Source organism: Triturus cristatus, chromosome 2_2 (genome assembly GCF_964204655.1).
Source record: "Triturus cristatus chromosome 2_2, aTriCri1.1, whole genome shotgun sequence".
NCBI classification, from domain to species: domain Eukaryota; kingdom Metazoa; phylum Chordata; class Amphibia; order Caudata; family Salamandridae; genus Triturus; species Triturus cristatus.
Genome location: NC_140582.1, coordinates 1,167,709,767 through 1,167,726,680, shown reverse-complemented (window position 1 = coordinate 1,167,726,680; position 16,914 = coordinate 1,167,709,767). Strand labels below are relative to the sequence as shown.

Below are 16,914 nucleotides of genomic sequence, written 5' to 3'. Positions count from 1 at the left end.
TGATGGTTGAGGCTCACTAGGCCTCTTAAGCATCCTTTGAGCTCCATTTGTATTGCACGCCAGGCAAAAATATGATCTTGGTTTTGCCATTTGGTGAAGGGTGCCACTTTCTTCCATTCATTATAATATGGTAACAAAAAGGAGTTCTGAGATATTCTCTTTCATTGATGAATGCCTGGTGGCTAGCAAGGTTTGAGTTACAATCGCCTGTTAGTATCCAAGGGGTGTGGTCGTATTTATTGAAGAGAGCTAGTAAATTATGCTCACGTCTATCAATAATTATTTTTCAGGCTCAGTTTTGGCTTAATATAAATATTTGTGATCACTGGCCCAGAGCTGTCACCGAATTCCCAATTTTCTGTTAATTCCAAGCAAGTTTGGTGATTCAAACTCCATCCTAGTTACTTCAAAAGCATATTCAATAGAGACATAAATTGACTAACCTCCCTTCAAATTACCTTTCCCCTTTTCTTTACTAACCGCCGTGAAGACTTCTTTAAACCTCTTATTGGAAATTCGTCCCCTTTCTACGTTTCCTGTAAACGCAGCAGGTCATGTGATGTTGAGTATCCCTCTATGGCTGAATCCTGTTTAGGCTTTTTTGAACCCACAACATTCTAGAATATCTCATAGGATTTTCTTTGCATCCACACTCAGAGAATCATACGGATAGTTTTGAAGATCTGGTATGCAATTTTATTCTTATTCAGAGACATCACAATCTAGACCCAGTCTGCAGCCTGAGAGTTGGATGGATGTGTAAAGTTACACTGGCGTCCACTCCTTAAATTTCACAAAACTAATATTTTCTCTGACGTGTTAACACCGCGCTTATTTAATTCTTTAGCCATGACTCTGTGTTTGGATTAACCATATTCTCTGGCCAGGTATTAGCTTTCCTTCCCACCTGCCGACAGTAGACATTTTGGACATCTAGCGTCCCTTACCCTGTGAACAAGTGTGCCCCATGCTGTAAAGAAATACTGCCATGTTAATATAAGGTTTGTTGTATCTTCAGTATCTTCAGTTGCCCATATGACAATTGTAGTTTCATTCAGTCTCCCTTCTTGATGGCTGAATTCAATGGCTACAATTTCAGCCGACGTCTAAGTGTTTTAGGTCGTTAAGTGTGGGCAGGAGCCTTAAGACGTTTCTCCTGTTCAAATTGTCACAGCGGCTTCTTGATTTATACTCTAGGTAGAAGACGGGCCTGTTTCCTAATCTGCCACCACAAATGGATATGGTGCTGACTGAAGGTGCCTGATTTCTGTTGACTGCTGAAAGTTGCCTTTGTTCCCTGAGTCGATCCAAGAGCTTATCTGTTTAGTGGAGTACTTTAAGTGATTCTGGTTCCTGTTGTCAGAAGTTGAGGACAGCAAAATTGTGTCTCTTGTTAATACCGAAGGCGGAGAGTCAGGCTCTATTCTGTTCTCGATGCCAGTGCTCCAGGTGAATACAGGAGGTGGGCTTTGTGTCCTTGCCCCTGTGCTGCCTGAGTTGCAGCCAAGGTTTTGGTTGATGAAGGTGTTGCCTTTGATTGAGATCCCAGCTTTAAATTTACCATGATCCGTTGTTCTGCCAACATTTGCAATCTGTGGTGGATTTGTCTCGGCTCTGGTAATTCAGCCAGAGACTTGGATGCATTTTGTTGATTTTTCAGGTCGATCCACTGCCTTAATTGCTGTAATTGTGAAAATGTTGGCAGTTGTTTCTTGTAGCTTCCTGTTCCTTCTTTTTTGTTTTTTCTTAGGCGAGTCCCTTTCAGTCTTGATAAAGTCGGGTGTGCAGGATTTTTTTTAACAGTTTTATTAAGTACAAGACTTGCAGTAGTAACATTTACAGCATGACCTATCCATGACAGTAGTTTCCATTATATAATATTTAAGAATACAAGTATATAGCACATCGGACATACATCGTAAAGTGTATCAGTGAACATACAATAACTCCTATTGATCATCATCTTCGGAAACTGGATCTATAGTCAGTGGAGCACAGATACCTCCTCTGAATGTATTCCATTTACCCCACACCAGTTCCCATTTTTGGGGCACCCTCTCTGAACATACATGGCCTTTTCAGCCGCCATGGCAATATCCTTATCTTTACACCAGTCTCCAACGATTGGAGCATTACCCGCCCCCCAAAGTCTGGCAATATTTTGTTTCACTATTGTCATAGCCTAGCGTTGCCCAAGCTTGGGCTGTGTGATTCATGTCCGTTGGTTCCCATATGTTTAAGAGACATTAGGCTCAGGCAGTACAGGATTTACACTAACCTGTGTAATTGTGCTCATTACTGTCGTCAATACGGTTTAATTACAGGGCATTCACATAGTGTGTGGTAAAAGTTGCCTATGCCACTAAATTGTCGCAGGCAGAGTTGGTCATTGGTCTTCCCTATCTTGCACAGTGTCACTCTGATAAAATACGTCCTGTGATGCACTTTGAGTTGTATCAGACACAGCCTAGAGGACACCGCCACCATCCTCGGGGATTCCAGCGCTTCCTGCCAGTCAGTTTCGTCTAACGCGCCCACATCAGTCTACCACTTTTCCCATAGTAGTAGCCTAGGGTTTAACTGATTATTGACGATTTTCCGGTATGTGAGTGATATTGCCTTCTTGTATATATATTCCGTGAGGAGTCTCTTCTAATGGGGAGGCCTCTGGTATGGTCGTATCTGGCGGAATGGACACTTCTAGTGCATGCTTAACTTGCATTCGGGTGTGCAGGTTTGCTTGTCATAGATACATTGATAGACAATCGTGTGGTTTCTACTAAGTTTAATGAGTTTATCCTGCTTTGATTTTCCTCAGGGGAAATGTTTTCCCTTCCATGTGATTGCTATTTTTTGGGACAGATTGAGAGTGAATTTCCACGGTGCATCTAGTTTCACAAGCTTTAGCAGGCAGAGGTTCAGGTACATAGATGAGGAGCGAGTTCCCTGCTCAAACTTAGTTGATTCTGTTTCTTCACTTTGCACGTGTGCCTGTTTTTAGTTTTAACTTGCTCAATCCGTGCAACTAGTATTATAGGAAGAATAGTTATCTTTTTCCAGAATTGGCACGCAAATGAATTTCTGTTTGGGCAATGGCTACTCCTTGTTCACTCTAGTCAGCAAATTCCTTGATTTTCGTGAGTAAGCTATCCAAGCGTGAGTCAATCGGGACCACCTACTGGGCCAGGGTCTCTTGTAATGATATTTGGATGTCGAATTTATTTGATTGAACTCAACAGCTCTTGATGTTGCATCTAGAGCACGGTTACTTATAGTACGGCCCGCGGGCCGCCAGCGGCCCGGCAAGCCTTCCTTGGCGGCCCGCGGACCTTGAAGACAACCTACCTGTGTTTAAAAAAAAATTTAAAATGTGTTAGCAAACACTACCGGTTGCAGCAGCAGCCCGGACTCTGAGAATCTGCTCTGTGGGGGCTGGGAGATGCAGGGGCCTAAGAGGTGAAATACAACAAAGCTTTATTAACATGCAAATGGTCTTTTAAAGACCTGTGAAGTAATCGAGTGCGGCTGTGTGCGCGCGCTGGGAAGCTGTCTCAGTGGGGCTGTGTGCGCGCGCTGGGAAGCTGTCTCAGCCCGGGCTGAGGGCTGACACACACAGGGGGTAAGATGACAGATGGTGACGGAGGGAGGGAGAGGGAGACAGGTAGAGGGAGGGAGACAGAGGTTGACAGAGAGAGAGGGGGAGACAGAGAGGTGCTGTCTGGGGGAGACAGAAGGAGGGAGAGGGAGGGAGGCGGAGGGAGGCGGAGGGAGAGGGAGACAGAGGGAGGGAGACAGAGGGAGGGAGACAGAGGGAGGGAGACAGAGGGAGGGAGACGGAGGGAGGGAGACGGAGGGAGGGAGACGGAGGGAGGGAGACGGAGGGAGGGCGACGGAGGGAGGGAGAGGGGGAGAGAGAGAGAGTTGTGTGTATGCCGGGTCTGGTGGCTCAGTGGACGAAGGCGTCTGCTGCAGGGACCTGTGTTCAACCTCATGGTTACAATTTTTTTTTGCTTTAGCCCGCCCCTGACCCCGCCCCCACTGGTGAGGCCCTCTGCCACAAACCACACTGTAATTTTGGCCCCCGAGAGAAAGATTGTGAGTAACTATGATCTAGAGTGTTAAGAGAGTACAAACTTCTTGAGTCGGAGCACTTCTTATTTGCCCTATTAAAATCAGCACTCTGTAGCATTATTTATTGTTAGAGGATACCAGCGCTCAGTTTCCCCATCATTCTTTACCGGCGTGATCAGAGATGTTTCCATCATTAGGGCACCCGCCATCCCATGCCTTGCCTCTGCTGAGGTGTGGTGTGGTCAGAGGCTTTGACCTGGTATAAAGAGATTGGTGATGCTTATATTGATGCCTTCTCCTTAATCCAGCTGGGTCTGATGTCTTTTGGGGGCTGCTTTGTCTGATCCATTGGACCATGAAAGTTCGTCATGTGGTCTTGTTTGTTTCTTACAAACCACACTCGTGTGAATTGTAACACTTGGTTCGTTTGTTATTTGTTTAATTTTGTTCTTTTTCATCTGTGGCTTTTTACATCGCATTCCACCTGATGGAAGCAGCCACCCTAGTGCTTTAGTCCTTCTGTTCCTGAGGCACTGCAAATTGTTGCTAATCACTCAAATTATAAATCAGGAAGGTAATCTCACATATAGTGTCAGATAATACCACATATAGTGTTTTGTGGTGCTCTTCGAGCAAAGGGAGAACGGGGGACCAGTCTTACACTTCTTTTAAAAGACCACTTCTCCAAGTTGATAGAGCGCTTTTAGCAAGGCTCAAAGGCCCAGGGTCTGGGAATTGCCAGTGGCTCCCCCACCGCCCTGAACTGTGCAAGGGCGGGCAGCCTGCCTGGTTATCTGTACCACCCCACATTCTTTTTATGCCTGCACCCACAGCACCCGATCCGGACTCCCCTAAGACTTACAGGGTGGGTCAAGATTAAGGTTCCCTGTTTTCCGTTTTTACTGATTTTTACAGATAAATACAGACAGAAAACCATTTATTTTCCTGTCTGTATTTTTTAATGTAGATGAACACGGAACTTGGGTTGTTTTTGAGTGATTCTAAATGTTGTCAATCATGACTTCGAGACCATTAGCTGTGCGGATTGACAGGCAAGAGGATTAAAAAAAATATAGATTTTAGTAAAGTGCCTTAAACAGCAGTAGATTTGCACTACCTTGATACTAAAATGTACGTATTTTCTTATAAGTGCGTATTTTATCACCCGAGTGCGTATATATCATTGAAACCTGTCAGGCGTTCAGGCGCGAGTGTACATTTACTGGTTAAATAAATGCAGAAATATACACATTTCAGCTTCATTTTTTCACAAAACCTAAAATAAATATGGATAAATACAGGTAAAATGAGCAAAAAATTAAATATGGATAAATACAGACGGAAATGACAAAAACTATAAATCCCATAAAACCGGGATTCCTAGTCAAGATCCAAGTTGCACTGACCCCCAGCTCTGTCTACAGAGACGTCGCTTGTTCGTGCAGGGGACCTGTGGTGAGCAGGCTTGTAGGCAGGGAAGCATGCATGTGCCCAAGGGTTGGGACTAGAGCCGGACTCCGCTGCGGCACACACACCCCCAGGCACTCCTGAGGGCCAGTAGTCCCTGGACTGAGCCTACAAAGGGGAGGAGGGAGGCTTTGATCACACTCCCAGCTGGTCCAGGCTAGCTGGACACAACCAGGCCCTGTGGCACAGTTTGCACATAAGCAGTCGCGATCTGGCGGTAAAGATCCTCTGTCCGGAAAAGCTATGTGCCTCACAATATATACTGCTATAATTAATGCATCAAAACAAGTTGAATATAAAAAATGTTAACACTTTTTGTAGTTATCCAGGACAATATTTTTTCACTAACCAGGCCTCTGTCTCCTTACCGGGCACTCTATGGGAAGCTAGTAGGGTCACTATTGGTGGTTTTGACCAAATGCCTAACCCAGGACTCCCAAATCACTCTTTTGGAGGCCCAAGCAACTCTCCTTGAAGCAGAACGCCTGGGCAACAGGATGACACGCAAGACAGACAGCTTGCAGTTCTGCTAGACGAGATCAAGCAGATCTCCATGGAAGCTTCTAAGCTGCTTTGGAGATCTTCTGTAGCCAGGGTATATGGATGGCGGGACAAAAATTGGAAAATCCAACATCGTCTGGCCACATATCCCATGGCTAACTGTATAATCCCAGAGATCATGGACCTAGATGGTGCTGTTCATCACTCACCCTCGGCGATGGCTCAGATCTTCGCAGCTTAATACTCTAAACTTTACACCGAACAGAGCCCTGAACTCTCCCTATCAAAGCCAATCAATCAGACACACCTCCATCTCCCCCATCTCAGTGCTACCGAAAGGGCTGACCTGGACCTTCCTATTACCCAGGAAGAAATCAACGACGCCATATCACTCACCGCAGCAGGTAAAACTCCAGGCCCTGATGGTCTCCCACAGGATTACTACGCGGCTTTTCGAGAGACACTCGTTTCACATCTCTTAGATCTATATACCGAAGCTGTTGAGAACAGCAAGTTTCTGCCAGAAACAGATGCCGCCACTATTGTGGTGATCCCAAAAACACAACCTCCCTCAGCCAATTGTGCCGAATACCGCCCAATCACCCTCATACAGTCCATTAACTGTGAAGCAGCCACCTTTGCTATTAATATTAATCATAAACAAGCCCTCAAGGGAATTTTGCTAGACCGACCTCCTGGGCCCCGAAATTCTTTCCTTGCCACACTCTCTGATTTTAATGATCTTGGGAGATTTTAACTTCCCTCTGGAAGAACAGGGCAACCACGAAACCACTCAACTCACTGATGATCTCCTAACCTTAGGACTTCAACAATTGGTGAAGGGAACTACACACCAGGCGGGGCACATACTAGATGGTCTGTTTACCAATAACTCAGACATCTTTGTACAGGATATTCTTCCTCTCACCTGGTCAGATCACAGGGCCATTATCTTTGGGATCCATACACGGCACGCTAACCCTCCCCATTCCAGGCCACTAACTAGGTTAGGGACCCGTGCTTGGAAAAATGCGGATATCCATCAGATGGCAGATATCTTGACACTATCCTTTCCTATGGGGATAGCCAATCCTGTCTTCTCAGCCTCCGACTTCCAAAACTGGATTCGGAATGCTGCTGATCAGGTGGCGCCGGAGAAGTTTACGCGACCTAACAGATTATCCCCTTCGGCGGTTTGGTATACCGAAGAGCTTAGGCTCCACCGACAACATTGCAGGAACTTAGAAAGGCGCTGGAGGAAATTTTACTGCCCCATAGCCACGCAGTCCTACAAAGACGCCCTGACAATATACAAAAAGGCTATCATTGCCCGAAAAAGTGCATTTTTCTCGGCTCAAATCGAGAATGCCAGCAACTCTGCTAGAGAACTGTTTTCAGTGGTCACCACTCTGTCCACCCCCTCTACGGGACCTGGGGTCGAACCCTCTCAGTCTCTCTGTAATGCTCTGTCCAGCTTTTTCACCACTAAGGTAGCAGATATATACTCATCCTTTGCAGGGAACGCAGAGACAAGATCCAGAGTCTGCAGTGGTGTAGAACCTGCCACCGATCATGATCCCTTCTCTTCCTTTGCTCCCATTACGCAAGATCAAATCAGCAGACTTATCTTTACTACCAAGTCTGGTTCCCCCTTAGACCTCTGCCCTCCTTCAGTGATGGCTAACCTTAGCGAGGTGATCTCTTATCCACTTATGAAAATCTGTGACACCGCATTTCAAACTGGTCACTATCCAGATCTTTGGAAGAAGGCCGTGATCAAACCTCTCCTGAAGAAACCCTCCCTGGACCCCACAGCGCTGGCCAGCTATAGCCCAATAGCGTGTCTCCCCTTTCCTGCCAAAATATGCGAATCTCTGATGAATAAACAACTCTCAGAGTTCATCGATACTCACCAACTTCTCGATGAAACGCAGTTTGGCTTTAGGAAAGGTCATGGAACTGAGACCGCTTTAATAAAAGCTTCAGATGAGATTAGAGCCATTATGGACCAGGGAGGTGCGGCTGTCCTGATTCTGCTGGATTTGTCAGCAGCCTTTGACACGGTCGACCATGATATTCTGGTCGACCGTGTCACAGCCCTGGGGATAAACGGTATGGCTAGAAATCTCATCTCATCTTTTCTTGCCTACCGTACCCAGACAGTGAAGTTGGGTAACTTCTATTCTCCTGTCTCTGCACTCCCCTGTAGAGTCCCACAGGGCTCCTCGCTAAGTCCAACGCTATTTAATATCTATGTAGCAGACTTAGCGAGGGTAATAAAGGCCCATGGGCTGCGACTTACATCCTACGCAGATGACACCCAACTGGTTCTGGCAATACACAAGGACGGCCCAGCGGTGGCAGCTAATTTCCAAAGCGCCATGCTTGCTGTCAGTACCTGGATGTCCTCCAACTGTCTGAGGCTTAACTCGGACAAAACCGAGGTCATGACCTTTGGTAATCTCTCCCCGGTTTGGTCTTCTGCCTGGTGGCCTGACCAGCTGGGCTCTCCTCCTGTCCCAGTTGATAAGGCCAGAAACCTGGGAGTCATTTTTGACAGCAAGCTGTCATTCAACCTTCATGTCAACAAGGTTGTGTCATCTGCGTTCTTTATTTTAAAGAAAATTAGGAAAATACTGCCTTACCTTCCCACCTCAGCTGGGAAGACCCTGGTCTCTACCCTAGTGTTTTCCAAAATCGATTATGGGAACGCCCTCTTCCTTAATACTCAGAAACTCGTTCTATCTAAGTTGCAGTCCATACAAAATGCTGCTGCAAGAATTCTTCTTGACATCCCCCGCCGCCAGCCAACTACTCCAGCCATTCGTCACCTGCATTGGCTAAGAGTAGAGGGCCGCATTAAATTCAAGGCCCTCTGCATTGCCTATAAGGCAGTGCATGGCGTCGGTCCAAAGTTTCTGATTGAAGCATTCCAGTTGTACAGCCCCAAGAGACAGCTGAGATCCGCCAACTCCTGCCTGCTTCCGTTACCTCGCACGAGAACGGCAACCTGGGGAGACAGGCGCTTCCTGGTTGCCACACCTAAACTCTGGAACTTTTTGCCACTCACCATAAAAACTGCCCCCAATTTGATAAGCTTTCGTAGGCTCTTAAAGACATGGCTGTTCAATCAGTAATCCTGCGGTTTGGTCTCTCGTTTTTGTCACATGCGCCGAGACACCTTCGGGTATTTGTTTGCGCAATAAAAATCGCGAAATAAATAAATATTAATACGGAGGTCAAAATATTCGCATTGGTCCTAGCCAACCAACTGGGGCCCTACCTAACTAAATTGGTCCACCCCGACCAATGTGGATTTATGCCATCCCGTGGGACAGACACTGCCTCAGGCACCTCCATCTAGCCGTAGTGAATCGCCACACATTGACCCTCTACTTAGCACTTCTCCTCATTGACTTTGAGAAGGCATTTGATTTCGTAGACTGCCAGTATTTGGAGGACGTACTGGTCAAGATGGGCTAGACCAGCACTTTCGCAACCTGGTTCAGGTGTTATATACCAGACCGCAGGTGCGAGTGCTCGTCATTGGGGCACTATCGGAGCCGTTTCTTATCAATGAGGCAGGTTTGCCCCCTCTCGCCGCTCCTGTTCACCTGGCGATAGAGCCTCTGGCATGCCTTATACGGTCTGAGACCGAATTAGGGGATGGGAATGGCCAGGCTCCGACGAAGACAAAATTGCTCTATACGCGGACGGTGTCCTGCTCTTTCTGGCCAAGCCAGCCCAGTCTGGTCCCCACTGTCTTCGGGCGCTGCACTTTTGGTCAAATCTCCGGCCTGCAACTAAATCCCAACAAGTCCGTCCTAGACCCGCTTCACATCTCGAGAGACTGCTTTGATTGGCAATCCACGATACAGATTAGAAGGCAATCGTTTAAATATTTGGGAATCTGGGTGGCCGTGCTTCCTGACCTCGCCTGGTCACTTAATGTTACTCCACTGATGGAGAGAGCCCTAGAGGACCTCCACAAATGGCAAACACTACCGCTTAATCCTCTGGGAAGAGTCACCCTCTTTGGAATGATACTTCCCAGATTCCTCGATATAATCAAAATACCCTGTTTCAGTTCTCGCGGACTTGGTTTAAAGAACTGGACAGCCTGATCACTAAATTCCTCTGGGGGGGGGGGTCGGACACGTCGCATGGCCCTATCCCAGTGCCGGATCCCATCCTTTGACCGGGGCATGGTCATGACTAACTTATACCTGTACTATATTGCAACCTGCCTACTTATGCTACACGACTAGTCTACTGGAGGCTGGTCTATAGAGTAGAGCTGAACAACCTGGGCCTACCCAGAATCCAGGCGATGATGTACGGGGGCGCCTATCCTCAGAACTTTACCTATGGTGACACAAGCGGTTCTCCTGGCCTGGCATGCCTCCCTACGCCACATCTAATGGTCGAATAGGTTGACCCAGTACACACCGCTTTGACAGGGCTCCTGGCTCCGAGAAGTCAGCAAATTAGAGGGATTCCGGGCCTAGGATGTCATTGGCATTTCACATCTTGGGGACATATGGACGGGCGACCACATGTGCACTTTTCAAGGTTTGCAGACCCGGTACTCCCTACACACCTCACAATTTTATAGATACCGGGAACTGCGCCACGCTCTCCATATGCACATACCAAATGGCACCTCACTACCAGAATACAGTCCCCCTGAGGCGCAAACCGTAACAGGTAACCAGGGGAAGGGAGGAGTCTCTTGTATTTATCGCTCCCTAACAACCACTCCAAATACGTTAGGTCGACTTAAGAGCTGGTGGGAGGGATGGATCGGGCCTCTTGAGGAAGAGGACTGGAGAGATGCACTGATGGCACTCCAAACAGTCACTACTTTAGCCAGGCTCCATCTGGTCCAATTGTACTATTTACACGCTGCTTATCTAACACCAAAACGCCTTTATAGCGCGGGTCTGAAATCAACCGCATCATGTACACGCTGCGAACAAGACCACGCAGATTTCTTTCGCATGGTATCGGCTTGCCCAGTCATTGTACAGTATTGGGACCCCATAGAAAAAGAAGTTATGAAGGGCTTTGGGCTGGGAGGTCCCACACAACCCATTGAATGGGCTCTTGGGAAACACAGATGGATTAGATAGCCCTCTAGATTTGACAAACTATTTCTGAACACAGCCATGGTGGTGGCTAAGAGGGACATTTCTGCTAGCTGGATAATCCCTGTCCCACCCACCATGACACAGTGGCGCAGAAGGGTGGACCGGTGCGCCACACAAGACAAGCCTATTTTCAAGGCTAAGGGGTGCCCGAAGAAACATCGTAAAATCTGGGGCAAATGGCTGGAGCAGATAGAATAAAAATACCTTGCTTCAGGAACTGCGAACATTCTATAAGTTGTTGCGAGATTATTTATTGCAAATGTGTCTTTTATATATGTAACATGGTGACGTCCTATAACTGCTGTAACACACCGCAATCGATTACTGCTGGTTTTTCTTGTTGTAAAACAAATAAAATTAATTATTTAAATAAAATATTCTTTAAGGTTATTGAAGTACTTTTATCTAGTTTTAATATTTAATGTTTTTCCTTCTGACAGAATATGTGGAAACTTATTATTTATTTTTTTTGTCATCAGAAAAGGACTTGAAGCTGCATTGCAGGGTGGAGGTGTGCGGCAATCAAACTGGCTCTTGTAAAGTGGTAGCATATTGTCCACGAAGTTGAATTTCAGAACCGCACCAAAGAAGATTTGTGTTAAAAGTACTTTATCCGATTTTACAGTGAATGACACATGAAAAGCGTTACTGAAGCCCTCTCTGAAGGTTTATGACCGCGACCCAGCACTGAAATTCTTGAACTCTTCCCACGGAACCCTTTCCTGAAGTCTAGCATTTGTACCATCTCATTGATGGCAAGCAAGAAACAGTTGACTGAATAGCCAGTGAACTTTGGCCAGGGACTTTGCTTGTGACTTCCTGACTGTGCTTCTGATCCTTCCGCAGCATAAAGCGGACCCTCTGTAAAGTTGGACTGCAGTAATGATGTCTACTGAAAACGTTAATATTGGTGGAACTTCCTCCGTTATGACTAGCCCAGAACACATTGATTCTGCTGGAACTGACCCTGTTCTGGCATTCAGTGAGAAGCGTAAGCAACTGGAGACTTTGAGTGCTACTGTTCCACATCTTACTATTACCTGCCTAACATCCCACAAACCTAATGCTGATTCACCCAAACCCAATATATCCCAGTATCTGGGTGCCAGTCCTGTTGCTGTGAAATGGGTAAGTTGCTTTATTTACTTATATGTTATTGAGGAATTTAGACTGCTTTAACAAGAATGCTAGTTTAGTATTGCTGGGTTGCAGCATTCACTCTGTGGGCAACCGTTAAAGTTCCTGATAGTATTGACTGTGGTAGTACTGGTCTAGAGCTAAACTTGTTTGCCCTAATTAATTTAGTCAGACTGCACATGAGAGCAATGGCACCTTTTACTTATGTCTCTTCCAATATGTACTCTTTCATTGCCAGTAGGTGTGTAATACCCTTATTTTAACTTCTGGAGCTATGTAACTTTCTGCACCCTGTGGTGTATACTCTCTGGTTGATACTCCATGTGGTAGAAATATGGGCCTTGTGAGTTATTTTATGTTTTTTTTAACAGAAAAAATATACTGAGATTAATTTTGGTGGATCAAGTCAGGAGGCCGTAATACCTGGTTTCTATTACTAACATTTTTGTAAACAAATTTATTGATGTTTTTGATAACCAATACAGTACATTAGTAGTGCAAAATTACTTTCATATGCCCACCTCCTATTATGGTTTACAGTTAGGTATCATATAGCTGTAAAGTATCCTGGTGTGTAGCCCAGCATCTTGGTTCCAAATACCCCCTACGAGGGCGTTCTTAATTGGTGTGGTATCAACCTAATATACTCATTCACTTTCTTGAAACTCTGCAGCTTTTATATAGCTATGTAAACTATCCCCAGCTGTTACCCTCCCCCATTCTACCCTCCCACCCAGGCATGCCACATTTAGTCAATTATGTTTCTAACTAACTCAAGGATATTCCACTCCTGATTTTATTGGCCACTGGTACGAAACTTAATTGGTATCTTCACAATCTAAGGGGGTATGCCAATCATGGGCTCACTGCTACTGTTCAGTTTGGTACAAGGGAATCAGTGATCTGTATCGGAGACCTCTCTCACTTGGTCCACCCCTCCCACACTTTCCGGGTTCTTTAACAAGTCCAGCAACGCTGTCCACGCTCTAGCTGTCTCCAATGCCTTTTCACTCCCTGCCCTTCGAGCTATTTGCAATCTAACAGAACTTTCACACTCAGCCCATTTTAAAAATTATTTTTTCCACCTAAGCGTGCTAGGGCCATCTCTCGATTTCCAGTGGCTGGTGATATCTCTTTTAGCCTAGACCAGACCAAGGTCCTGGACCATACTTGTTCTTGGTATTGTGGGGGAACCAGTGTAGAAGGCAATAATCAGGGGTATTTGCTATCTCTTTTTCAGTCACATCTGCCATAATCGTGGTTACCTCCTCCCAAAAAGCTCGGGCAGCTCCAAAACATGTAAGAATTCTGCTCCTATTCTATGGCAGCGTGGGCATGCTGCTGTTTGCGTATTGAAATATTTATTGATCTTATCCGGTGTAAGATAGGCCCTTTGCAGCACGTAGAATTTTACCAGTTGAAACCTTTCGAGTGCTTTTCCATGCTCTTAACCACCAGTCACCTAACCCCCCCCCCCCCCCCCCCCAGTCCTTGTCCGCTATGGGTTTGTCCAAGTCCGCTTCCCATTCCCTATGCACCTTAGTCGGAGGCGGGAGCCTTGTATATGTGAGTCGCCTATACAGACATGTGACTACCTTAAAGGTGCCAGCCGCACAGACCACATACTGGCATCCTGTCGAAGTCCCTGGCTCTGTGAGTCCCTCTCTCCAATGTTTTCTTATTGCTGCTGTAAGGGCTGTGTGTAATAGGAAGTCTCCTCCTGGTATATCATAGCTTTCCCTAAGATTGTTAAATGGGATCAGATTGCCCTCTTTATAGAGGTCTCCCATTGTAGATATTCCTAGATCTCCCCAAGCTTCTAACCTACACCAGTCACCTCCATGAGGGAGTGCCTCACACATAATCAACGGAATTTCTGGTGCGTAGGGGTTTCTAATCTTGGAGCATCTCAGACTCCTGTTCCAGCATTTACGTGCTGTCATCCGGTCCGTGGGGATTTCTTGGTCACGGCAAGGAAGTCTCGGTATTATTCTTGATAGAAGTCGCAAGCTTGTTGTCCCATCTCTCTGCTCTCCTGGCTCTAAGTTTGTCCGCCACCCATTTTGTGAGCTACTGCAATTGTGCTGCTATGTAGTAGTTCTCAGAGTCGGGAACTGCTAAACCCCCCCCCCCCCCCTCTGCCTCATAAGGTGGTGAGTGCTACCCTCCGTCTACCTGCTCGCCAAATGAACGTCGTTACTAGTGATTTAAGTTTGTTAAACATTCGCGCTGGGATCCAAACAGGCAGCACTCCATAATAGTACAGTAGCCTTGGGAGCGTCACCATCTTCAGGAGGGCAACTCTAGCCTCCACCGACAGAGGCAGGGTCCTCCAGAAGTCAAAGCTATTCTTAACTCCTCTCATGGCTGTCCCTATGTTCCCTTCCAATAAGTCTCCTTGAGAGTGATAGATCTGGGAGCCTAGGTACGTCAAGCAGTGAGATTCCCACCGTACTCCCTCCTCTTGTGGGCCAAATCTATTCACTCTGACAGGAAAAAGACATGACTGCCCAGTTTACTTTTAGGCCTGCCACTCGCCCCAGGCCATGCAGAAGTTCTTTCACCCCTCTGAGCGCTTCTCCGGCATCTGCCAGGAATAATAGCAAATCATCCACATACAATGCAATATGATGAATTTGACTGGCTTCCTCTAAACCTTGGAAATATTGACCCGTACGAGCACTGGCTGCCATCGGCTCCATGGTCAGGGCAAACAGCATGGGCGACAATTTACACCCCTGTCGCGTACCCCTCTTTATTCTACTGCTTCCAGAGATCAGTCTGCCTGTCTTGACCAGGGCGGTAGAGTCTGCATATAACAGAGCTGTCCATTTAATAAATTCAGGTCCCAATCCAAATCTCTTAATTACCTCGAACAGGTAAGTCCATTCAAAGCTATCAAAGGCCTTTTCAATATTCACTGCAAAGATGGTCTCATCTTCCTCGCAGTTGGATCTCGCCTCTAAGACTTGAATCAGACGTCTAATATTTAATGCGATATTTCTGGTGGGAATGAATCCCACCTGATCCTGGTGTATTAATGTTGACATGTGGGGAGAAGACGAGTTGCCAGTATCCGACTCAGAATTTTGTAGTCTAGATTAAGCATAGACAATGGCCAGTAGGTCACCGTGTCCCATTCTGGCTTCTCTGGTTTCAGTAGCGGTATAATTACCGCCTCTCTCTCTCGTTTTTCCTGGGAAGGTGTCCCTCCTGTTTCGCCTGATTGTACAGTTCTACCAGTCTAGAAGCGAGTAAGTCCGCATATGTCGAGTAGAACTCCACCGGGAGTCCATCTGTACCTGGAGTCTTATTTCTGTCCATTTCCTATAACTAACATGTTGTTGTTTTTTTATTTTACAAAATATTGTTTGTTTTGGTATGGAAATTCTGAGATAAATCATGCTGTCCCTTTTTAGGTTGACCTGCAACAACACATGCACTCTTGCTTGTGAGACATAATGGTTTTCCATAAATAGCTTGTTGCCCGCACCAAGAATGTTCGAGAAGTGGACAGTTTACTCCATAAATCATACATATTGTGCATACAAGAGTAACAGTAAGACACGTTCTGGCATTCTTTGTGAGTTCACAGACAATTAGGGGCCTGCCCTTGCTTGAGTCCCTCTGCCTTATATACCCTATGAAAGGCAGTTAGCTAAGAGGCCTTTGGCCATAAAAAAAACTCTGAATTCACTGCAAGTAGAGTGTGAGAAAAAAAAGGGGGCCAGCATAGCCATATTTGCAAGAGATTCTGTTCTGCTCATGGAGAAAAAAGATTTCCAACTGGAGAAATCAAGGTAAGCATGCAAATTTATTTGAAAGGTTTTATATAGCGCTGGCTAGACCCGAAGGTATCCGAGCGATGAGCAAGAGCAGCCTCAAAAACAAAACAATATTTAGAGCAAAGAGAACGACAGTAAGGAGAGAGTACATCTCTCTTTTATTCAGGAGAGGCAGAGTTCTGGATGATTTATGAGTTATAGATGATAAAATGGAGGTAACGATTCACAGCAGACAGGACTATCAACAGGGAGATCAAAATTGGAGAGGTGGCGCGCAGGGGGACAGAGAGGGGGGTGGGAAGCAAATGGACAAGGACAGGGGAGAATGTTAGAGCTGCTAGGATTGGAGAGGGGCCGGGGAGAGCAAGGCCGGGGTACACAAAAAGGAAGAGCAACAAGCATTGGCATAGCCAATAGGTCTCGCTTTTGGGACCTTATAAGTGTTTAGCCATGCAACAGTTGTATAACTAAATACTTATAAGGTCCCAAAAGCGAGACCTATTGGCTATGCCAATGCTTGTTTCTGTTTTACTGCTCTGTAGTAATGGCGGCGCACGGCTGTCACCATTACTACATAGAAGTAATAAACAGGAAGAAAAAAAACTGTCTCACTGAGAACATCAAAGCGGTGGTAGCACTTTTTTGAGCCCTCACAAAAAGTCTCGCCTGACCAGCGCATGCGCTGGGTCAGGCGAGACCTAAAAAGGGAGAGCGAAAGGTCAAACAGGATAGCAGAAAGGTAACCAATACAGGGGAAACAGTTTGCTGGTCAGAAGAGAAATTATAGACTCTAATATTTGTTG

The 16,914-nt window shown here is 46.1% G+C and overlaps 1 protein-coding gene across 2 annotated transcripts in view; it reads left to right on the top strand.

Annotated features, from left to right (window-relative positions):
* Nucleotides 1–16,914, top strand: part of LOC146863307 (uncharacterized) — a 200,959-nt gene that overhangs the window by 15,614 nt on the left and 168,431 nt on the right. For both annotated transcript variants that reach the window (XM_085642717.1, XM_085642715.1), the window contains exon 2: nt 11,669–12,317. In XM_085642717.1, coding sequence (XP_085498843.1) covers nt 12,072–12,317 — 246 coding nt within the window. In that variant the 5' untranslated portion in view covers nt 11,669–12,071. The remainder of the gene's footprint in view (nt 1–11,668; nt 12,318–16,914) is intronic.